This window comes from Chionomys nivalis, chromosome 20 (genome assembly GCF_950005125.1).
Source record: "Chionomys nivalis chromosome 20, mChiNiv1.1, whole genome shotgun sequence".
NCBI classification, from domain to species: Eukaryota; Metazoa; Chordata; class Mammalia; order Rodentia; family Cricetidae; genus Chionomys; species Chionomys nivalis.
In genome coordinates, this window is record NC_080105.1 from 5833819 (window position 1) to 5857144 (window position 23326).

A 23326-nucleotide genomic window follows, 5' to 3' on the forward strand; every position below is an offset into this window, starting at 1 on the left:
GAATTTTGCAGGAAAATGGATGGAGCTAGAAAACATTATTTTGAGTGAGGTAACCCAGACACAGAAAGACAATTATCACATGTACTCACTCATGGGTGGTTTTTAAACATAAAGCAAAGAAAGCCAGCCTACAAACCACAATCCCAGAGAACCAAGACAACAATGTGGACACTAAGAGAGACTTAAGAGATCTAATCTACATGGTAAGTAGAAAAAGACAAGATCTCCTGAGTAAATTGGGAGCATGGGGACCTTGGGGAAGGGTTTAAGGGGAGGGGAGAGGCAGGGAGGGAAGTCGAGAAAAATGTAGAGCTCAATAAATATCAATTAAAAAAGAAAGAAAGAAATGCCATAACCATAAGCACGGGGGAAAGGGTTTATTTGGTGTTCATTATCACAGGAACTCACAGAGGACAGAAACTTGGAGGCAGGAGTTGATGCAGAGGCCATGGAAGATACTGCTTCCTGGTGGCTTGCTCTGTCTGCTTTCTTTTTTTTTTTTTTGGTTTTTCGAGACAGGGTTTCTCTGTGGTTTTGGAGCCTGTCCTGGAACTAGCTCTTGTAGACCAGGCTGGTCTCGAACTCACAGAGATCCGCCTGCCTCTGCCTCCCAAGTGCTGGGATTAAAGGCCTGCGCCACCACCGCCCGGCAACTCTGTCTGCTTTCTTACGGAACCCAGGACCACCTGTCCAGTTGTGGTCCCATCCTTAGTGGACTCGGCTGTCCCCATCAATCACTAATTAGGAAAATGCCCCCAGGCAGCCCACAGCCTGATCTAGCAGAGGCATTTTCCCAGCTGGGGCTCCCTCCTCTCAGGTGACTCCAGCTTGTGTTGAGCTGACAGAGGACTACCGAGCACACCCCAGTCTGTTTTCCTTGTTAGATTCTCTCCAAGTGTGGTGGCGAGAGCCGTTGAGAAGAGGGAACATAAACTAAAATCTGTGCCTCCAGACTGGCCTGGGTGCATAAGAGAACAGCTGACAAGCGTGGGAGAAGCCAGTAAGCAGCACCCTCCGTGGCCTCCAGGCTCCTTCCTGCCTCCAGCAAACCTCTCTAGGTGTTTACAGCCGAGGTGTTTACCAAGCACAAGAAACCCTAAGACTTCAAGAACAAAATCTTCCCCATCCGCTTTATCTTGTGTGAGACCAGGACAGCCTGGAACCCACATGAACCTCCTGCCTCTGCAACCTGAGTGCTAGGAAGGAGAGCATGGGTAGTTGTGCCTGCCCCGTGGCCAGCTCAACAGCTGGTAAGAGCAGCACTGCCTCCCCATCTGTGGCTCTAGGATGGAAGCTGGTGTGTCACACAGTGGCTCACTCGAATGCGGTGTCGGGGTTCAGCGCGGAGTACAGAGCCGCAACCTGGGTCCCAGGGTGCACTGCCCCAGGGTGCACTGCGGCCCCAGCTAGAACTCCACCTTGCACGCCGGGAAGGCCTCATCCTGCATGGACACCATGCTGCCACTGCCCAGCACCCTGATGCCCAGCGCCTGGTGCTGCTCATGCGTCTCCTCATACCACCTGTGCATCACCGCGGAGTCGAAGGTGGGGATCAGCGTGACCTGTGGGGTGGAGCAGGTCCTTCTTTGTAACCAGGTACTGTCACATGGCCCCCGCTGGCCTGCCACTCCGCACCCCCCTGTGAGAGTCTCCCGCCACTGTGACAAGGCAGTGCTGTAGTCAGGCTGACAATGCCACCTCCCCTGCTATGGGCTCCTCTGCGCTGATGCAGCTCTGCCCAAATTTGACACTGCACACACGGGGTGCCTGGCCGTCTGCTCAGCAAGTGGTGTGGCTCTCAACCAGAGTCCCTCGCCTTGGTGTCCTGGCCCCACAGACTTGGGAAGCACCCACCCCTCTGCACTGGGATCCTGAGGCTGAGCAGAGACCACCTCTCAGAAGAAAGATCTGAATCCCGGGGTCTACTCACCTGCAGGTCAAGGTCCCACTGCTGCTTGCCGGCCAACAGTGCGTCCAACACAGCACGCAGCCCCTCCTCCTGGCGCTGGCCCTGCCCACTGATGACATAGCAGAGTGCACGCACCCGCAGGAAGAAGTCCTGGTCCAGGTGGCCCGCGCCACCCCCGGGCAGGTAGGCCAGGTCCAAGTAGACAGGGGAGCCAGCAGTGGGTGGCATAGGGCGGCTACTGGGCCCTGTGGGATACAGGTTGGTGGTGGCATCACGTGGCTGAAGGGCAACCCTGTGGTAGATGGCTATCACCTCCCAGCAGGGGACAGACACCCATACAGAGATGGGTGCTCAGGGAGCAAGCTCAGCCCACGGCCTGAGATTTGGGTGTGAGAACTAAGAATGTTCACAAAACTGGTCACGTGGCAAGTGCTTGAGCCGCAAAGTCCCGCACCCACCCCTAGGGCAGCAGGAGAACAGGCCTGAGGGTCCCAGAACACACACCCCGCAGCTCCAGGGTCGCAGGGAGCAAGGTGATGGCAGTCTAGGACAAAATCAAGCCCTGCTTGGCACTGGCACAGCCAGTGAGAGCTGTGACTTAGGGAACTGACCTACGGGGATCCTGGGGATCCAGCATGGAAGTGAGGTCTGCAGAGGGACTGCAGGGCCCTTCGGAGCCTGGCCCTGAGGCTTGAGAACCTATGAACACCACCCCGCCTGGCTCTGCCACGGTTAGCTGTGCACTTTCCTGGGGCGTGGGCCTGTCTCCAGTGGGGTCACAAGGCGGGATTGATGGGTAGACAGAGCTATCAAGTACCCCTGGTCACTTAATTTCTTTCCTGTCAGTGCGGCCTCCGGCCTCAGGACCCATCTGTAACCTGTGCCAAAGCAGCCCCCGTCAGCTGGGGACAGGCACAAGAGCACCTACTTTCAAATCAGCACTCACGAGACCCAGGCAGGAGGATGGTTTCCAGTTCTAGGGCAGCCTGGGCTACAGCTCAAAACACTCAGTTTGTCTCTGAGACAGGGTCTTTTTCACTACATAGCCCAGGCTGGCCTCAAATTCACAAGGATCCGCCTGTCTCTGCCTCCCAATGTGCTGGGATTAAAGGTTGGGCCACCACACCCAACAAAAACCTCTCAAAACACCAAAAAAAAAAAAAAAAAAAGCTAAGCATTCCCGACACCCTGGGCCTCTAGGCCTCTGTCGGCTGAAGGTTCCAGCGTGTGGCCATCTCAAAACACAAACTAGACAAAATACTGACAAGCAGAAAAGTCCGTGCCCGCCCAGGGTCGGGCTGAACTTCCTAGGGAGCAACAGACCCAGGAAGCCGTCTCTGGGTGATCTAAGAGGAGGCGGCAGGAGGCCGACAGGCCGGGAACAGGAGCCACAGCACAAAGGCGGGAATGAAGACTCACCTGAGGAGATCCTCGTGCCAGGGGCTTTGGGGGCGGTCTTAGGGACCGAGGGCTTCCTGGTGAGGGGCACACGGCCTGGCTTGTCTGCGGGCTCACTGCGGGCGCTCAGGGGCCGGGCCCGGTCCCCCGTAGGGCCCTTGGTCTTGGCGGCTAAGGGTGCAGCTCTGGGGGCGGCAGAGGCGGAGCTGGGCCTTGCAGGGGCCTTGCGGCTGCGACTGGTATTGGCAGGGTTGGGGGGCTGCCTGGAGCGGGACGGCAGCGCCTCAGGATCCACCATACAGATGCCGGGTGCATCGGGCAGCGGTGGTGGCACACGGGGAGTGGGCAGCGGGTCCCTGGCTGCACTCTCGCCGCCTGCATCATCGTCGGAGTCCACAACAGGCACGGGGTCAGAGTCAGACAGTGTGGGCAGTGACTCACTCACCGACGTGGGCGGCGTCTCAGGTGGCCGCTCCTGTGAATGGGCGCTGCTGTCTGAGCTGCCTGGAGATGTGGGAGGGGGCGGTTTGCGGTGTGCAAACTCACAGGGTGAAACGAGGCACAGGTCCACGTCGTGCGGAGATGTGGAGCGGCGCGCAAGGCGCAGGGGAAGGCTAAGCCCCGAGTCGCCTGCTGGTAGCACCTGCTCGAAGGACACAGACAGTGACTCATCTACCTCAGTAGAGTGCGGTGAGCCCAACTCCGCGGGCAACGAGGGCGTGGTCAATGTGGGTGTTGTGGCCGTGGGTGTAGTGGCTGAGGGCGATGCATCTGGAGCGGGCTCAGGGCGCAGCGGGCTGAGTGACAGGTGCTCAGGGCTACTGCCAGGTGCGGTAGGTTGTGGGGACCGAGCTGGGGACAGGGTCGGGGATGGGGCAGGTGGCTGCTCAGGCTCCACACTGCTCCCAGCTGCTCCGGGGCACTCAGGTCCATGAGCGGAAGGGGGCCCTACTGAAACCGGGGCACGAGGCCCGTTCTGTGACACGCGCGGCTTCATGTTGGTGACACCAGGCCCAGAGCGACGCACGTCGCGGACTGTAGGCCGTGCAGGCCCAGGTTTTGTGTCCTTCTTTAGGTCACGCATGGGTGGAGCAGACTCCCTTCGCACTGTGTTCCTGCCGGTGGAGCTGGCGACGGTGCTGGTGCTCCGGACCGGCTCTTTGCGCGAGCTGTCCCGTGAGGCCAAGCTGTCCTGGCTGTCGGCCCTTGCTGGTGTATCCAAGTCACGTGCAGTGACCACTGGCCGGCGCAGGCACGGCAGATGCTGCAGGCGCTGCAGCCCGTCCAGTAGGCGTGCAGGCGGTGTGTGGCCTGGAAATAGCACACGCACCACCTTGTCACTGGGCGCAGCAGGCTGCCACACCAGCAGAGCGCAGGCGGGTGCCGCAGGGTCCCCAGGTGGCGGGTGCAGCACAAAGAGCTCAAGACGGCCGACGCCCAGCTTCTCGAAGAGGGTGGTGGGGCGCGTGGGCTGCGGGCCACGCTGCAGGGGTAGGGGCGCGATACCCAGGCTCCGTAGCAGGCCCCGAGCACAGACCGCCTCATCCTCACCCCCACGCAACCGAGACGCTGCCTGGCGCGCATTCAGGAACACGACACCCAGGGCAGGCGACAGTAGGCGCCGCAGTCTCTCCTCATGCTGTCCCTGCGGCCCTGCGGCTGCCTCGCGCTCTGCCAACTTGCGGCGCAGCAGGCTATTGAGGCCGGGCAGGCTGTCGGCACCCGCGTGGGTCACTAGCACAGCGTCCACGCGGTCCAGATGGCGCACCAGCTTCCAGAAGCTCGACTTAGGGTTGGAGCCGCCATTCACCAGCACAGTGAAGCCGTTGACTGCAAAAAACGCAGCGTCGCCCAGGCCGCCCGGGAACACGTAGCAGCAGGGCCGGGCCAGGCGCAGGAAGCCGCCCGCGGCTGGGGGCTCCAGCAGCTCAAAGGGCGATGGCGGCTCTAGGGACTCGGCCACATATTCCAGAAAGGCTCGCAGGCCCTCGGAGGCAGGCAGCCGCGCGGGAGGGTTCAGTCGCAGCCGCAGTCCGGGTGCGGGACCCAGTAGCGCCCAGTCCCCAAAGGTCGGACAGGACACGGTAAGGGCCGGTGGGGCAGTGGGTGCTGAGGCTAGCGCCTCCTGAACCTGTGGAATCAGCACAGGGCCATCAGGACCCAAGGACCTGTGCACCACTCCCCTATCCCCAACCTGCCACTAGGCACCGCAGGCTCACGGGGCTTGCCCTCCTGGCCTACAGCCCCATTCTGAGAACACCCCCCCAAACACACTCAGCGCACCATGCAGTGGGTGGGCAGCCTTGTGGAGGGGGATGGGAAGAACAGCTCACCTCTTTGTCCCCCAGCACCTGTAGGAAGTGCTGGGCTGAGAACCCCCCGGTCTGTAGCAGCAGCTCCCCGGTCTCCTCCAGGCAGGGCCCTGCCAGCACCAGTAGTTTGTGAGGGGCCGGGTCCATCAGGAGGTTCCGGAGCTATGAGTGAGGATGAAGGGCCTCGTGAGCGGCGCCCAGGCTGGGCCCCAGGGGCCTCTTGCCCGCACTAGGTGATGTGGCCTGCCTTGCATGCATGCTCGGCTCCTCCGGGGAGAGACTGCTTTAGGCAGCCTTTTTTCAAGGCAAGGTTCCTCCCCACCGTGCTCCCCAACGCCTCCAGCTAGACTCCAGCTCTCCTGTCCCGAGCCCTCCTACCTCATCGCACAGGGATTTGTCTGAAGGGTTCAGCAGCACCAGAGTCTCCAGGGTCTCCCCACGGTGGTGCAGGCTCCGCTGGCCTGTGGGATGACAGGTCCAGGCCCTGACTCAGGATCAGGCTGGCCTGATGCCAAATCCTGAAGCCCCCAATACAGCTCTGTGCAGATGAGGGCATTTGGAAACCAAGGGTGCCTGGGGCATGAAGCAGGGACAACGGGGACGAGCAGCAGCATCGGGGCTGGGCTGGTCACCCTAGCAGGAGGCTGCACAGCACCTCCAAGGCGGGCAGAGGAGCTTCAGTCCTGCCCCCGCGAGGCTGCCTGCCCAGAGGGGCTTCCAGAGGACACAGTGGGTCGCACACGTATGGCATCTCCAGCTCTTTCTCCACCCCACCAGGGATCAGGAAGTCTCCGTGACTCACAGGGACAATCAGATGGACACTTCCGTCCTCTCAGGAAGCTGTGGGTGGTGACTCAAACCCCCCCACCCCCCCACCCCCGCCAGGCGCTAAGCTATAGCTATAAGCAATACACAGAGTGGCCAGTGGCTGCTCTGGACACCTTGGGATCCCCTGGGAAGTCTACCTGCACCCCATCCTGCTTCTGTATTGACTGCGAGCGCCCTGTAGGGTCCCTCCCTAGAGTCACTGCACCCTGCTGTCCTGAAGGCGAGGCAGCGTGACACCCCGTGAGGGGTAAAGTGGGACAGGTCACCTTTGACAATGCTGGAGAAGGTGGCCGAGTGCCGGGACACGAAGGCCTTGAGCTGCTCATCCAGACTGCAGACAGCGGGGTCCACATCCTCCCAGGAGCGGACACCTGCAGCAACACATGCGCTCAGCTGCACCCGTCAACCTGCCCCGGCTCCCACAGCAACACATGCGCTCAGCTGCACCCGTCAACCTGCCCCAACTCCCACAGCAACCGATGGCGCTCAGGGGCAGCACCCGTCAACCTGCCCTGGCTCCCACAGCAACACACGGCACTCAGGGGCAGCACCCATTAACCTGTCCCGGCTCCCACAGCTCGGATCATGGGCGAGCAGAGTCGAGGGACTCGGGCAGGCCTGAGGTCTAGGGGCCACCCGCTCTCGATGCCTGCTTTCCTGCTAGGATCCTGAAGGCTGGGGGTTCTGTGTGAACATCTATGCGCATAGGTGTACCATGCGTGTGCGCACGTGCATGTAGAGGCCAGAGGTCGGCACAGGACGCCATCTTCCCTGCATCGCATGTTCAGGAGGGCCCTCACGGATTTTTTTTTTTTTTTTTGATTTTTCGAGACAGGATTTCTCCGTAGCTTTTTGGTTCCTGTCCTGGAATTAGCTCTTGTAGACCAGGCTGGCCTCGAATGCACAGAGATCCGCCTGCCTCTGCCTCCTGGGATTAAAGTGCTGGGATTAAAGGCGTGCGCCACCACCGCCCGGCCCTCATGGAGTCTTCAGGCTGAGTGCCAGCACTACCCTGCACCCCTCCACAGCTGGGATTACAGGCGTATACTGCCAAGTGTAGTGTGATGTTTTAGTCTTTTGGCTTTTGGGGGGTTCTGCCACCCAGCTCCCAAATAAAACACACAGAGCCATAGCTTGGCTTGTTTCTAGCCTGCTTTTGTTAAATTATCCCGTCCACCTTCTGCCTCTGGGCTTTCTCCTTTTCTTACTTCTGTGATCTTACCTTCTATTCATACTCTCTACCTGAGAGCCCCGCCTCTTCTTACTCCTGTCTCGCTATTGCTCACGCAGCTCTTGATTAGACCCTCAGGTGTTTTAGACAGGCAAAGAATCACAGCTTCATGGAGTTAAACAAATGCAGCAGAAACAACAGCAACACCTGAAGGTAGACTCCCCAACAGCCAAGCCCAGCTTTGATGGGGGTCTCGGGCCCCCAGCACCTGGCCTACTCAGTCACTGCATTTGGGGCAGCAGTCTCCCACGAACACAAGATGGCTTGGAACTCACAATTCTCCTGCCTGAATCCAAGGACTGTGACAAGGGCTGCACATACCTGGCTCACCTGGCCTGTTCCCTCCTATGCTCTTCCACCCTCCCCAATGTGCAGGGTCCATCACTGTGACCCCTCCCTTCAGACTCTACAACAGGTTTACTCTAAGCCCGTGGTTCTCAACCTTCCTAACGCTGCGACCCTCCAATACATGCTGTGGTGAACCCCAACCATAAAATTATCTCGTTACTTAACAGTTATGGTTTTGCTGCTGTTATGAATTGTAAACATCTGATCTGTGATCCCTACGAAAGGGTCATTCAACCCCCAAAGGGGTTGAGACCCACAGGTTGAGGACCAATACCCTGGCCGTTATCCCTTGCCAGGCCGGCCTGTGGTGAGCTGTCACACTTAGGAACACTCCAGATCACACATTCAGATGGGCATTCTATGTTCTTCTGGGGATTTTGGTTTTGGGGGGGTCTTTATTTTGTTTTTCGAGACAGGGCTTCTCTGTGTAGCCCTGACTGTCCTGGAACTCGCTGTGTAGAACAGGTTCGAATTCACAGAGATCTGCCTGCCTCTGTCTCTCAAGTAATTAAAGGCGTGTGCCACCACTGCCGGATGGGCGCTAATTCCTTATGATGATTCTAGCCGAGGATAAACCCCTTCTCCCGCCTGCATTTTAGAAGCGCTGAGATGACCAGAGAAGGGCGCTGAGGATGAGCTGGATCGAGCATGCCAGGCAACGACTCTACTGAACCCCAGCACTTGTTTTCGAGAAAGCGGTCTTGTAGCCCAGGCTGGCTGGAACTTCAGCGCTCCTCCGGCCTCAGCTCCGGAGTGCATGGGTGACCGGCACGTGCATCGCACTCGCTGCTCCGTTGCAGGCGATGCAGCCCCGCCCGTGTCCCAGTGTGACAGGTGCACCTGAGTCAGTTCCCCTCGTGCCAAGCTCCCCCGGGGCGGCCGCGCCACCCACGCGCCAATTAGCAGCGGGGGAAAGCAGGTCCCGGGGCACCGCGGGGAAACGTGCGAGTCCGGCGACGGGCGGGGTCAGAAGAGGAAGGCCGCACCCCGCCGAACCCCGGAGCCGGGGATGCGGCGCCCACCGGGGCCCCAGGCCGCCCCCGGAACCCTGTACTCCCGGAACCCGACGCCCCACCTGCCCTGCCCCACACGGGGCCCAGGCCGCCGCGCCCCCACCCAGACCCAGCGACCCGCGCCGCCACGAGGGGCCCAGGGGCCGCCTGGCACGCGAGGACCCCGCCGCCCGGAACGTTGCGTCCGGGGTCGCTGCGCCCCACCCGGACCCTGGCCCGCCGGAACCCCCAGCCCCACCCGGACGCCCCGCCCCGCCGCCGCGCCCCCGGCCCCGGTCCCCGCGGCCCCACCTCGTTCCAGCTCCTCCAGGATGTGGGCCAGCAGCCCCGGGCAGCCGCACTCGCCGCCCACCACCAGCAGCAGCAGCGAGCTCGGCGCCGCCACAGCCTCGGGCGCCGCCATCACCGCCGCCATCTTCGCGCCGCCCCGACGCTCTGAGCGCCCCAGCCCCGCTGGCCACGCCCCTTCTAGGAGCGTACCGGAAGCGCCGGAGACCCCGGCCGGAAGCGCCCCCTCCTCTCCAGCCTGTTGACGCCCTCCAGGCCTCGGCCGACTTTAGGTCGCTGAGACAGCCGAGTGCGAAGGCGCCGGCATCCCTGCCAAAATGTCATCATTCACTCGAACCGTTGTTACCGGGGCCCGGTGGGTGCTGCGGGCTTCCTAAGGTAGCATTCCGACAGAGGGCTTTGAGGGATGTGTAGGAGTTTGCGAGGTGTGTGTGGTGGGCCGGGACCAAGTGAGACACGTGTCATGGGAGGTCTTTAGGTTAGGTGAGCACTGTTCCTATCTTTTTAGAAGAAAGGACATTTTGGAGGGGTGAAATCAGCAGGCCTGGTAAGTGTTGGCGCCCATCTGACTCCAAGTAAGTTTGTCTCTCAACCGACCTCTAGCTGATAATCCTCCTGCCTCCACTGCTTCCCGCACACTGGGACAGCAGACAGTCAATACAGACAGCCAATACAAAAGCTTGGGGCTCACTTGGGTTATAGCCTGATGGAGGCTTGACTCCCATCCAGACCTTGGGGAACATTGGCACCTCGATCTTATATCTTTTATTGCCATTTCATGTTAAATATCTGAACGGCTATTCATCCCAGGAATGGCCCACTGGCTCCCTCCCAAAGGGAACCCCCGTTTCTGGAGTAAACAACTAAGACAAGGTGCTTGGGCATTCCCAAGAAGGCTGAGGCAGGGGGATCAGAAGTTTACAGTCAGCCTCAGCTACCTAGCAAATATGGGCTACATCAGACCCTGCATCAAAAAGAAAAAGAAAAACATAGTTGTGCCTTTAATCCCAGCACTGGGGAGGCAGAGGCAGGAGGATCTCTGTGAGTTCGAGGCCAGCCTGGTCTACAGAGTGAGTTCCAGGACACACAGGTCTTCAGAACAACAACAACAACAAAAACCTAAGGAAAAGGCAAACGAGGGCTGATGCGGACAAAGGCCAGGCAGCAAGATCGGCCCACTGCTGACTGCGGCCTGTCAGGGATGTTCCAAGCAAACTTCCTCCTTGCTCAGTGTGTAGCAACAGCCATGGCCTCCTGCCAGGGTCTGAGACTCCTGGATACCAACTTCCCTGCCTTTTTGGTGCTAGTATCCTTCCCGAATCCTGACTCCCCCCCGCAGCTGGCCAGCCTGTGGCGAAACCTGGGGCCTGTCACTTCCTGTTATAACAGAAACAGAACTGGGCTTGACAGCTGAGATCAAGTGCAGAGCCGGGTTTGACTCATTAGGAGAGTCTGAGGCCAGCCCACGGCCAGCCTGGGCTACATAGGGAGTTCAGAGTCAATCAGGAGTACAAAGAGACCCAGGCCAGCCAGGCTAATCCTTTAAAACCACCCACGTTACAGCTCCCAACTGCCTGGACTCCCGCCCCAAGGGATCTAACGCCCCCTTCTGGCCGTCATGGGTGCATGCCCAAAAAGAGATGAGCATGTTGGCTCCTTTAATCCCCACACATGGGGCAGAGGCAGGAGGATTTCTGTGAGCTTATGGTCAGCCTGGACTACAGAGAAAATCCCACCGAAAAACAGAGCTGGAGGCCTGCTGAAGCCCAGAAGCTTCTTGCTGTCTGGTTCTGTCCCCGTGCAGGAGACACTAAGCAAATGGATCAACAACAGCCCATTCTGTTTGTTTAGTGTTTCCCTGCTCCACCAGCCTGTTGGGATTTGAACCCAGGAGCTGAAGTCTGCACCCTCCCAGCTGCCTTAGCAGCCTCTGTTCTCTTTTTCCCCCCATCTCCCTCTGTACTCCACAGCAGCCTCAAGCTGTCAATTCTCCTGCCTCAGGCTCTGCTCCCGGCTTTGGCAAGACAGCCCTGCACGGTCACACCTGAAGTGAGTGCTGATATTACAGTCTGACCTCTGAGGGCACAGTACACCTGCACCATGAGTCAAATGGGGGAAAGGCTCTGAGGTCAACTGCTTTGCAAAAAAAAAAAAAAAAAAAATCCCCAAAACAAAACCGTGTCCTTCCTGGCCTCCCTGGTAACTGGCAGGGTATCTGTGCCTGGAAGTTTGGGGACAGCAGGCCTGATGGCCTGGGGCAGAACTGGAGTGTAGGCATGCCTCCTGGGCACTTGTCTTGAGCAAACGCACCCACACCCGCAGCACAGGATGGAGCTATGTTTCAAGGCCTTGACTGGGGCCTCAGAACTCCCTGCTCCATCCCCAGCACCTTAGATTCTGTTTCCACCCCTGCCAGCAGAGTCCACTCCTGGTGACCAGACTGGCCCCCTCGGCTGAGTTGTATGGCAGCTCAGCCTCCTCAGTCGCCCAGGGCGCTAGCCAGCTGCCCCTCCCACTAGCAGCCGTGCTGCGGGCCCATAGGCATGGGGCTGGTGCTCAGAGTTGTGTATCCACTACTCTTCCTACTCTCTGCCATTTGCACAGTGTGGCCATTGCTAGTGCTCACAAAAAGAAAAAATTAAAACAAGGACTTCGTGTCCTTGAGCTTCTCTATCCCCAAGTTTAGGAGTGGGGGTGCTAGGCTCCTCGGGAGAAGAATCACTGGTCAATCCCAAAATACTAGGTCCACATGTAGATCCAGGCAGCTGACGGGTTAGCCGTCTTGTCCTCGTGGGAATGGTGTGTGTGTGTGTGTGTGTGTGTGTGAGATGGAGGAAACTGTGAGCCCTCAGGGCAGGCATTCTGTCTGCAACACTCCCAACTAGTTCAGCCAGACGTCCCTCTCCTCGGCTGCGGACAGGTCTCAGCCTCCACAGGACCGTAGCCACAGGCCGGCTTCTGTGACTGTAGGCTGCTCCACCCCCGAGCCACGCCCCCAGCCCCTCTGTGGGATCCTAGGCTGCCACTCTACCCGAGCCACGCACCAACCACCTCCGTGGATCTTACAGTCTTCCCGCCTCCATCTCCCACCCCTATTGAGCTTTGAGAACAACTGCCGTCGCTCACAGTTTTCTTCATTCCCCCAACTCTGGGCTTTTCCAGTCCCATCACCAACAGCCTCATGCTTCCGTCCGCTGGAGGAATGAGCCCGAGGACACGCCCCCTCGGGTGCTGCGGGAGCTCATGGCTTTGGTCTGGCCTCGCTCCCTTGACAGCCAGTGCCTAGGGTTTTCCAGGTTAGAGTCCAGGGCTCCTGGGGCACCTTGTGCCTCTCAGTTCCTCCCTCAGGCAGTAAAGCTCTCAGACTGCCTTGTGCTTCTCTGTGTGATCCCTTAGAAATCACGGAAGCACGAGAGCTTTCTGGACAATTGTCTTAGACATTCATCTTGTGTAGTCTGTAAACTGCAAATATCACTGTATCCTGGCACCTACAACTGTACTGATGATCCTGGCAATGGCCACTATATTCTCTTTCTGATAAAGGTATAAAAAGTCTGATTGCAGGGTTGGGGATTTAGCTTAGGGGTAGAGTGCCTGTCTAGTGAGGGCAAGGCCCTGGGTGGTGGTGGGGGTATAAAAGGTCTGATTGCTTGCAATAAAATTGTCCCAGGGTCAGTACTGCTGAGCCCTCAGCCAGTGTGGTTTAAATCCTCATGGTCAAATCAGCTGATCTCGGTCTGGTAAGTAAGTGCAGGCAAGCTCCCTCAGAGGTCAGTCCCAGCCTGTGCCCGCAGACTGCCCTCCCAGCCTTCCTGAGTGGGAATCGTCCAGCTTTCCCATACCCCACTCAGACCTTCCCCACTGACTGTAATGGTTGATCGATTACTCCTCCTGGATGTGATTTCAGATCCAGATAGGGTGAGTGATCAAATTACCCAGGTCACAGGGGCCTGAGAGTCTGAATCTCCCGGGAGGGTACAGTAGCCCACCAACAGACTGAGTTGGGTTTTTGTTTTCTTTTGTTTTGCGGGGTACGAGACAGTGTTTCTCTGTGTAGAAACTGCAACTGTCCTGGAAGCCTGTCCTGGACCACCCTCTGAAGACCAGGCTGGCCTCAAACTCACAGATACCTGTCTGCCTCTGCCTCCCGAGTGCTGGGATTAAGGGTGTGTGCCACCACCACCAGTCAGTACTGGTTTGTTTTTTTTTTTTAAAAAAAAATGTGGGGGCTGGAGAGATGGCTCAGAGGTTAAGAGCATTGCCTGTTCTTCCAAAGGTCCTGAGTTCAATTCCCAGCAACCACATGGTGGCTCACAACCATCTGTAATGAGGTCTGGTGCCCTCTTCTGGCCTTCAGACATACAGACAGAATATTGTATACATAACAAATAAATAAATATTTAAAAAAAATAAAAAATAAAAAATAAAAATAAAAAAAATGTGTATGTAGCCGGGAGGTGGTGGCGCACGCCTTTAATCCCAGCACTCGGGAGGCAGAGGCAGGCGGATTTCTGTGAGTTCGAGTCCAGCCTGGTCTACAAGAGCTAGTTCCAGGACAGGAACCAAAAGCTACAGAGAAACCCTGTCTCGAAAAATCAAAAAAAAAAAAAAAAAGTGTATGTGGGGAGGGCACATGCCACATCTGGGACAACCAGGCATGGCAAGGCCAGGAAAACTTTCAGGAGTTCTCTCCTTTCAAAAGTGTGTCCTGGGGAGCCAGGTGCTGGTGGTGCACGCCTTTAATCCCAGCACTCGGGAGGCAGAGGCAGGCGGATCTCTGTGAGTTCGAGGCCAGCCTGGTCTACAGAGCTAGTTCCGGGACAGGCAGAGCTACAGAGAAACCCTGTCTGGGGAATCGTCCTGGGGATGAGGAGGTGTCAGACTTGGCAGTGCTCAGCCCACAGAGCCATCTTGCCCTCCCCTCACATGCACCTTCCTCAGTTTTAATTTGTGTGGGGGTTGCTTTGCCTACAGTATCTATGTGCACATGTGCGCCTGGAGCCCAAGGAGGTCCCCTGGAACTGTGGTGCAGACAGCTGTGAGCTGCCACGTGGTGCCCAAGGAGGTCCCCTGGAACTGTGGTGCAGACAGCTGTGAGCTGCCACGTGGTGCCCAAGGAGGTCCCCTGGAACTGTGGTGCAGACAGCTGTGAGCTGCCACGCTGGTGCTGGAAAGGAACCTGGGTCCCCTGGATGAGCAGTCAGTGCCCCCCAGTGAGCTCCCCAGCGCCTACTTGGGAATTTTCTGTGATGATGAGTCAGATCTACAGTCTCCAGAGTGGCTGAGATGTCACATGTGGACGCCATCCCAGGCAAACAGACCGTGCGTGAAAGCATGTTTATGACACAGCACAACTTTTTTGTTGTTTTTGGAGACAGGGTTTCTCTGTGTGGTCCTGGCTGTCCTGGACCTCACTCTGTAGACCAGGCTGACCTCAAACTCACAGAGATCAGCCTACCTCTGCCTCCCAAATGCTGGGATTAACAACTTTTAGAAATAAACCCCACCATTATGGGACTCAGTTGTCCAATTCAGGTCCCCAGGCTTGGTGGCAAGTGCCTTTGCCACCTTCGTGGCTTCTTGTTTTTGTTTATTTGAGGACCTGTTTCATACAGCTCAGGCTGACCTTGAATTTCCAATCTCCAGCCTCAGCCTTCCTAATGTTGGGGAGACAGGAGAGCCCCACACACCCTTGTCCCTTGCCCATTCCCTCCGTGGGCTTCACAGGGTGATGTGGAGACCCAGAGAAGTTAAAAGTCATAGGAGAAAACCAGGAGGAGGCTGAAAGCATACAGAACAGGGTGAGTGGGGGCTGCAGAGGAGCCCAGAGGTGGCAGATGAGTAGCCGGGAGTTAGCTGAGCCCTGGGAGAGAAGAGTCGGCCCCAGGACTCAGAATTTATTGGAACTTAACAGACTGATTGTAGCGTGAATTCTAAACGGTCTTAATAATAAAACCCATAGTTAGATATTAGGGGGTAAAGGCTGAAAGACCAGAGAGGCAGAGCAGTCAGCCACTAGTTCTCACCTCTACAAATCCTCAGACCAAATGCTGTCTCTATGAAACCTCATACTGTATCCTAAGCTCCTGTCTCCTCCTGCCTTATCTTCCTCTCTGCCCAGCCACATCACTGCTGTCTCCACCTCCCTAGTGCTGGGATTAAAGGTGTGAGCAACCACTACCTGACTCTGTTTCTCTCTTTTTTTTTTAAATATTTATTTATTATGTATACAATATTCTGTCTGTGTGTATGCCTGCAGGCCAGGAGAGGGCACCAGACCTCATTACAGATGGTTGTGAGCCATCATGTGGTTGCTGGGAATTGAACTCAGGACCTTTGGAAGAGCAGGCAATGCTCTTAACCACTGAGCCATCTCTCCAGACCCCTCTGTTTCTCTTTTAGACTGGATCAATTTCGTGTAGCTCAGGTGGGCTTGAACTTACAGAGATCTGTCTGCCTCTGCCTCCTGTGTGCCGGGATTAAAGGTGTGTGCCACTGCCTGGTCTCCATGGTTAACTAGTGGCTAGCTCTGCACTCTGATCTTCAGGCAAGCTTTACTTCTTTTTTTTATTATTATTTATTTATTTTTTTTTTTTTTTGGTTTTTTTCGAGACAGGGTTTCTCTGTGGCTTTGGAGCCTGTCCTGGAACTAGCTCCGTAGACCAGGCTGGTCTCGAACTCACAGAGATCCGCCTGCCTCGGCCTCCCGAGTGCTGGGATTAAAGGCATGCGCCACCATCGCCCGGCCTTTTTTATTATTTTTTATTTATTTTTTATTTTTTGGTTTTTTTCGAGACAGGGTTTCTTTGTGGCTTTGGAGCCTGTCCTGGAACTAGCTCTTGTAGACCAGGCTGGTCTCGAACTCACAGAGATCCGCCTGCCTCTGCCTCTCAAGTGCTGGGATTAAAGACGTGCGCCACCACTGCCCGGCCAAGCTTTATTGCTTTTTTTTTTGGTTTTTCGAGACAGGGTTTCTCTGTGGCTTTGGAGCCTGTCCTGGACCAAGCTTTATTTCTTAAAATACAAAGAAAATATCACCACAATCAATGGTAAATGCTGGTGAACCCCAAGATTTGGTGAGTGCTGTTGACCCCATGACCTCATGAGCGCTGTGAGCACAGCCAGGCCTCATGGGAAGGACATAGATGGAACATTCCCAGGGACAACATTTGTCACCGTCTAGGAACATGGCACTGTGGCCTCCTGGGAACCAGGCACACAAGCGGCACACATGTATGCAGGACACAAGTGGCGCACACACATGCATGCAGGACACAAGCGGCGCACACACATGCATGCACGACACAAGCGGCACACATGCATGTGGGCTAAACACCCGTACTCCCCTAAATAAACCTCATGCGGTGATGCACACCTGTAATAAGAGCACTCGGAGGCTGGGATGGCAAAGCTGGGAAGACGGGAGCCCAGAGCACGAGTCCTTGCCTAGAGGACACAGTGACAGGCTTTCTGAGAGCACAACAAACACTGCCCAGCAGACCTTGCCTTTCTCCCCTTTCCCTCGCCTCACCAAGAGCCTTAGGTAACATCCTAAAGCTGCCCCCACGGTCTACTCCCTTATTTGGCCACTTCCTCATGCCTGACTAAACTCAAGGTCCAGCAATCAAAACCCATTATTTGGCTCCATCGGCTAACCTGTCCAGTCAGGACAGACCTCCCACATATACAGACACCTGCTGGCGCCTCTGTGGGACCCACAGGCACCCAGCCCCAGCTGTCCCTCTTGGTGGGGGGGGGGTAATAAATCTTTGTGCCAAGAATGTTTGGGTGTGTTCTGTGAGGGAAACCCAGGGACCAAACAGATCACCTGGGAGCATTTTGGGGCCTGAGGACTGGGTGCAGAGTCCTCCCACTTCTGAAAGGCACAGGGACTGGAGTGAGCAGGGAGGGGACAGCTCACCCTGAATCAAAGCAGGGTGGCCTGAGACCCCAGATTAGCTGGGTGCACTGTGGAATGATGAAGGCAGAGCCAGCAACCTAGCAATCCAGAACCCTGACAGCCTTTGGTGACAGAAGCCCAGGTCCTACCAATAGGTGGCCCTGCTGGGAGTCTTCATAGCCCCCGAGAGTGGACATCTGCAGAGGTGGCATTTCCAGCACCCTGTTTCCGGCTGTGTGTTCTGGACACATGGCTAAGGCTGGGAACTGCGGGTACCTCGGTAGACTTCTCTCTCGCATCCCCACCTCCTACACTGTGCCCTCTCAGGATACAGGCTGCAGCCCAGGATCTGTCCTGCCTCTCACAGAGGCATGGAGCGGTGTGTTCTAGCAGAGGGAGGCATTGTGTCCTAGCCTGCCCATTGCAGTTACTCTCATATGCCGTCTTTTCGGGCCGAGGAAGGGGGACTGTGCGATGAAATCTTGCTAAGGAGCCAGTGGCAATCCTCCTGCCTCACTTTCCTATTCGTACCTATTCGTAAGGACACAGGCATGTGCCAACATGTCCAATTCTAAATATAGGACCATCCTATGCGCGTTTGTGGCTTCCTCTGACGGCTGGGAAAACTAAGGTCCCACACTTGTGTATTCCTGAGATCAATGGGAGCAGGAAGCCAACCAGCAGGCGGCCCAGAGAGGTCCAGCTCTGCCCTGCAGCGGAGCCGAAGGGAGGCGCGCGCCACCTAGTGGTCGCTAGTGGAGACACACAGCGGATATTGTTGCCTGTCTCCCTACAATTAAGAGAACACCAACAGGAAAAGAACAAAGTTAAGAGACGGAGTGATACAATTCTATGAAGAAAACAGCTACGTGAGCCGTCGGGTGACACAGTCCTGCATCCCAAGAATCTGAAACCTGAGGCAGGAGAATTACAGTGAGTTACAGGCTGGCCTGTAACTCCTGTCTCAACAAACAGTAAAAATAAATTGATTACAGATAAAAAGATCAATGGAGGGCTGGAGAGATGGCTCAGCGGTTAAGAGCACTGCCTGCTCTTCCAAAGGTCCTGAGTTCAATTCCCAGCAACCACATGGTGGCTCACAACCATCTGTAATGAGGTCTGGTGCCCTCTTCTGGCCTTCAGGCATACAATCAGACAGAATACTGTATAAATAATAAATAAATAAATATTTAAAAAAAAAAAAAGATCAATGGACTAGAGATAAAGAGATAGTTCAGCAACTAAGCACTGACCGGGATTCGATTCCCAGCAACCACATGATGGTTCACAACCATTTAACTCTAGTCTCAAAGGGACCCGATGCTCTCTTCTGGCCTCCCGCAGGCACCAGACACGCAGATGATGCAAACATACCTGCAGGTACAACACCTAAAAAAGAATTAGCACAATAACTTTTTTAAAAGATGGACAGATGATGGGTGACAGATGGTAGATACACAGGGAGATGACGTAAAAAGAGGAAGGAGCCGGACGGTGGTGGCGAACGCCTTTAATCCCAGCACTCGGGAGGCAGAGGTAGGCGGATCTCTGTGAGTTCGAGACCAGCCTGGTCTACAAGAGCTAGTTCCAGGACAGGCTCCAAAGCCACAGAGAAACCCTGTCTCGAAAAACCAAAAGAAAAAAGAAAAAAAAAAGAAAAACCAAACCATACAAAAAAAGGGGAGGGGAGGAAGGGAGGGAGGAAGAGCGAAAGAAAGGAAGAAAAGAAAAAAAGACCGCTGAATTAGAAATCGAGACCGCCTTTACGCCCACCACTCCCAGCATCCCCCGCGCGCAGACGCTCTGGCGTAACTCCGGAGATCTTGTTAAACTCGTCACTCTGCCTCGCCGCCTCCTGGGAATTGTAGTCCCGACGTGAGAGGGCTAGGGAGGGGTTACGGAGCTGACCTGTAACCAATAGAGAAACTAAGATCGTAGAGCGTTAGTATACGTATCCAATGGACGCACGGCATCGAGAAGGGCGGGACTTCCGTCAGGGAGTACATGGTGAGAGCCTGCGCGGAAAGTAACACTTCCTTTTGTGACTGGCGGCGGACGAGGACGGACCGCCATGAAGGCCTCGGGCACAGTAAGGCGGACGCGGTGCGGCTGGGGGCGCGGCGTTGGCGGCGGGGCCGCGCGGAGTGGCTGTGTGCCGGGATGGCGCCGGGCACGGCCGCGGGGACCCGCTCGCCGGGCACGGGCAGCCATCCGCGGGTGGCAGGCTCCTCGCGGCAACATGGCGGCCGCCGCGTGCTAAGCAGCCGCGGAGAGAGCGGGCGCACCAGGGCGCGTGTGGGAGCATGCCCCGCTAGGCAAGCCGATGGGGCCGGCTTCCCCCTCTCCAGGACCACAGGCCAAGATCCGCCTGTCTGGAAACTGCCTGGCAAAGTGGCGCACGCTTGTGATAGCAGAACCGGGAGTGCAGAGGCAGGAGGATTATCGCGAGTTCCAGTATAGAAAAACAAAAAGAAGGCGGGCGGTGGAAGTGCAGGCCTTTAATCGCAGCACTCGGGAGGCAGAAACAGGTGGATTTCTGAGTTCGATGCCGGCTACAACTACAAGAGCTAGTTCCAGGAGAGACACCAAAAAGCTACATTGAGAAATCCTGTCTCGAAAAACCAGAAATAAACGAAACGAGATACGGTTGTCTAGTTTGGTTATTACCGAGACAGGACACTCAGTTCCAAAGCTATCCTGGATCACTTGGACACGCGAGGAGGTGGGGCTCTGCCTCAGTTAGAGCCTTTGACAAGCATGCCTTGCGGCCCCTTCCGGCTCTGCTGCACACCTGTTATCTCGGTGCTCGGGAGGTAGAGGCACGTAGATGAGGACTGAGTCATCCTTAGCTATTTCCAAATAGGAGGCCGGATTGGCCTGCCTGGTATTTGTGTAACACTTGGGAAGGGCAGAAGAGTAACCGTCTTGTCTAGGGTGTGGTGTCTCACACTAGCGCCGGAAGCAGGAGGATTGCTACGAGCTGCCCCACCTATGCTTGTACAGACACAGGGCTGACCTGGCGTGGGGGCATGGATACGTGCCATCCTTCTGCCTCCTGGTGAAAAGCTAGGCTCGGGGGCCGGGGAAACTGAGGCAGTCCGTGGCGGGGCACTTGCGTTCTGAAGTGGCTGCCTCTGGGGTGACAGGCAGGCCTCGGCTCACCACCCTGTCTTTCAGCTCCGGGAGTACAAGGTGGTGGGGCGCTGCTTGCCCACCCCGAAGTGCCACACACCACCGCTGTACCGAATGCGCATCTTCGCACCCAACCATGTGGTGGCCAAGTCCCGCTTCTGGTACTTCGTGTCACAGCTAAAGAAGATGAAGAAGTCATCTGGGGAGATCGTGTATTGTGGGCAGGTACGGCCCGGGGCCCCGCAGGGTGTCAGTCCCTGGGCTCCCCCAGAGCCAGGGCAGCACACTTCACTCTCCTTCCCGCCCGCAGGTATTCGAGAAGTCCCCCCTGCGCGTGAAGAACTTCGGCATCTGGCTGCGCTATGACTCCCGCAGTGGGACACACAACATGTACCGCGAGTACCGCGACCTGACCACCGCTGGGGCTGTCACACAGTGCTGTGAGTCCCCACCCCTGCCTCTGCCCCACCCCTGCCCTGCACCCAACCCAAGAACTGCCACTGCCTGTAGCGGCTGTTTAAACAGTGGTGCGCACAGCAAAGGAACTTCGTCGCCTTTGGGGGGCTGTGCAGTGCCCCCCAGAGTGAATCAGGAGGTTCCACAGCCCTGGGAACAGGCGCCATGTGAGTGCCTGGGGCTGACTTCCTTCTCCTTCCTCAGACCGAGACATGGGTGCCCGGCATCGTGCCCGTGCACACTCCATCCAGATCATGAAGGTGGAAGAGATTGCCGCCGGCAAATGTCGCAGGCCGGCTGTCAAGCAGTTCCATGTGAGTTCCCTGAGTGGGGCCTGACGCAGGGGCTGTGGGGGGTGGTTCTGCCTGGTTGAGCCCTGGACACTAATCTCCTCTCTCTCCACAGGACTCCAAGATCAAGTTCCCGCTGCCCCACCGTGTTCTGCGGCGCCAGCACAAGCCTCGCTTCACTACCAAGAGGCCTAACACCTTCTTCTAGACCCAGAGACCCACTGAATAAAGCTCCAGAGTTCTGCCTGGCTCCTTTGCTTCTGTGGGGGGTGGGGACGACTAAGCACAGACTGGGCCTCTTTCTATGGCTATTGTACCCCAGGAACCTCATTGCTCACGCAGGCTGCATGGGTACTGGCTCAGGCCTGAGAATTTCAAGCACGAACTTAATCCACCCCCAGGACCTGGTTGAGCCCCTTATCCTGCTGGCACTAAACCTCTACTGGTGGGAACGAGGCCAGCCAGACCCTAGGGACGGGGCCTCAAGGCTGCCTTTGAGGGCCAGAGGTGTCTTTTTCCAAGAGTCAATGTGGGTGCTAGGTGCTGCTGACCAGGCTGGATTCTGAAAGTGGTACAGGCCGGCCCACCCTGCGTGCCCTGCATGCAGCAGTGTTAAAGTGTGCAGGGTTTCTGCTGGTGTGGAAGAACATTAAAAGTAATGCACTGGAGGTTTGTACATGTTTAACATACTCCTTACCTCTGGAGGCCAAAAGAGGGTGTCTGGTCACATTTGTGGTCACTGGGATCCACTCAGTCATAACATCAACCAAAAAGGGTAATCGAGATCCTCATTTGTCCTCTACTGCCCCGTCTGGCGAGGCTGAACCTCCCAACTCCGGTGGCGTCACACTGCAGGTGGACGGAGCCGAGTTGGTCTGGCCGCCACCCAGTGCTTTGGGCCTGTGAAGAGCCCCTGCGGCGGGTCTGGGTTGTTCCCCAGGGCCTCAGGCCCACATTGGTGTCCCCAGCCGCAGGAGAGCTGCACTGTGGCCTCTGCAGGCACCCGCATTCCTGTCCACCTGTCCCTCACCCTTACACACTCATTTTTAGTATTTGTTAATGGTAGCTTAAGCCTGCCTGGCCTCAGGTTATCACCTACCTCTGCCTCTTGAATGAGCTATAAAAAAACAACTGCTACTGTGTGGCACACCTTTGCCCTTTGATCCCAGCGGACAGGAGCCAGAGGCAGGATCTCTGAATTTGAGGCCAGTGTGGTCTGCAAGAGCTAGTTCAGGAGAGGTTCCAAAGCTGCAATGAAGCACTGTCTTAAAACAAGACACCTGTTCCGGTCAGTGGTGGCCCATCCCTGTAATCCCAGCATTCGGGAGCTGGAGGCAGCTTGTTCTACAGAGCTACTAGGAGAGCCAGGCTACACAGACAAACCTGTCTGGAAAAACCAACTGCAAATTGTGTAGGGCAGTGGAGGAGTGTTGGGCGCAGCTCTGTGTGACGCTAGAACTTCCAGCACAAGACCTCGCTCCTCTTGGTAGGGCCGCTAGTGTGTCCCCTGCCTGCCAGCTGGCCTCTCCAGTCCCCTTAGACTCCAGAGTGCCCCATGCCGGTCACATCTCCCCCTAGCTCTACCCATTCCGAAGCATTTTGAAGACCTGAAAATTCTCCCAGTGCCCTTGACAGCAAGACCTGGGCTCCTGCTCCTCCCTGCCCCAGACCCCTCGCTGCCTTGGGGCCCTGTCTGGCAATTCACCTCAGATGGAGACAGCGTCCGTCCGTCCGAGGGGGAAACACGGAGGAGAGCTAGGCACTTTGGGCAGCTCTACAGCCTGAGGCAACCAGGTCCTCTTCCTGTCAGATCACCCGAAATGTGGGGGACTCGACAGGGAATCGACACTGGATACCCCAGACTCTCCACCAGCTCATCCCGGAAGGGTTCCACGGTGGACTCTCCTGAGCCTCTGGCTGCATCGTCCCAAACCTCAGGCCAAGTCCTCGTTCCCTTGAAAACCAGCTCAGGACCCAGGTCTTCGCCAAATTGAAGGAAAGGGTGCGCCCTCAAAGAACGAGCAAACGAGTTTGCGCAGGGAGGCTGGTCCACACTTGCCACCCCAGCACTAGAAGATGAGGCAGGAGGATTGCCATAGCTTCAAGGTCAGCCTGTGGGAGGGAAGGAAGAGTAGACGGGAAGGGGAGGGCAAGGACGGGTGTGGAGCACACTCCTGTCACGCCGGCCTGAGCTGCTTGAGAACCTGCCTCAGACACACAG

At 56.8% G+C, this 23326-nt stretch overlaps 2 protein-coding genes and 1 non-coding gene across 3 annotated transcripts; 2 read left to right on the forward strand and 1 right to left on the reverse strand.

Annotated features, from left to right (window-relative positions):
• Positions 1-370: 370 nt before the first annotated feature.
• Positions 371-9463, reverse strand: Map1s (microtubule associated protein 1S). Its single transcript, XM_057752667.1, has 7 exons — positions 9331-9463; positions 6714-6818; positions 5998-6080; positions 5641-5781; positions 3329-5438; positions 1931-2154; positions 371-1562 (listed from the first exon to the last, which is right to left on the reverse strand). Exons 1-7 carry the CDS (start codon positions 9452-9454, stop codon positions 1407-1409), a joined length of 2943 nt encoding a protein of 980 aa, XP_057608650.1. The 5' UTR covers positions 9455-9463; the 3' UTR covers positions 371-1406.
• Positions 9464-19248: 9785 nt separating this feature from the next.
• Rpl18a (ribosomal protein L18a) lies at positions 19249-21353 on the forward strand. Its single transcript, XM_057752655.1, has 5 exons — positions 19249-19316; positions 20405-20584; positions 20670-20799; positions 21020-21129; positions 21221-21353. The coding sequence occupies exons 1-5, from the start codon at positions 19299-19301 to the stop codon at positions 21311-21313; spliced, it is 531 nt and encodes a 176-aa protein (XP_057608638.1). The 5' UTR covers positions 19249-19298; the 3' UTR covers positions 21314-21353.
• LOC130863277 (small nucleolar RNA SNORA68) lies at positions 20835-20965 on the forward strand. The gene has a single exon (XR_009055706.1). It is a non-coding gene; the product is annotated as a small nucleolar RNA SNORA68 (small nucleolar RNA).
• Positions 21354-23326: the final 1973 nt, after the last annotated feature.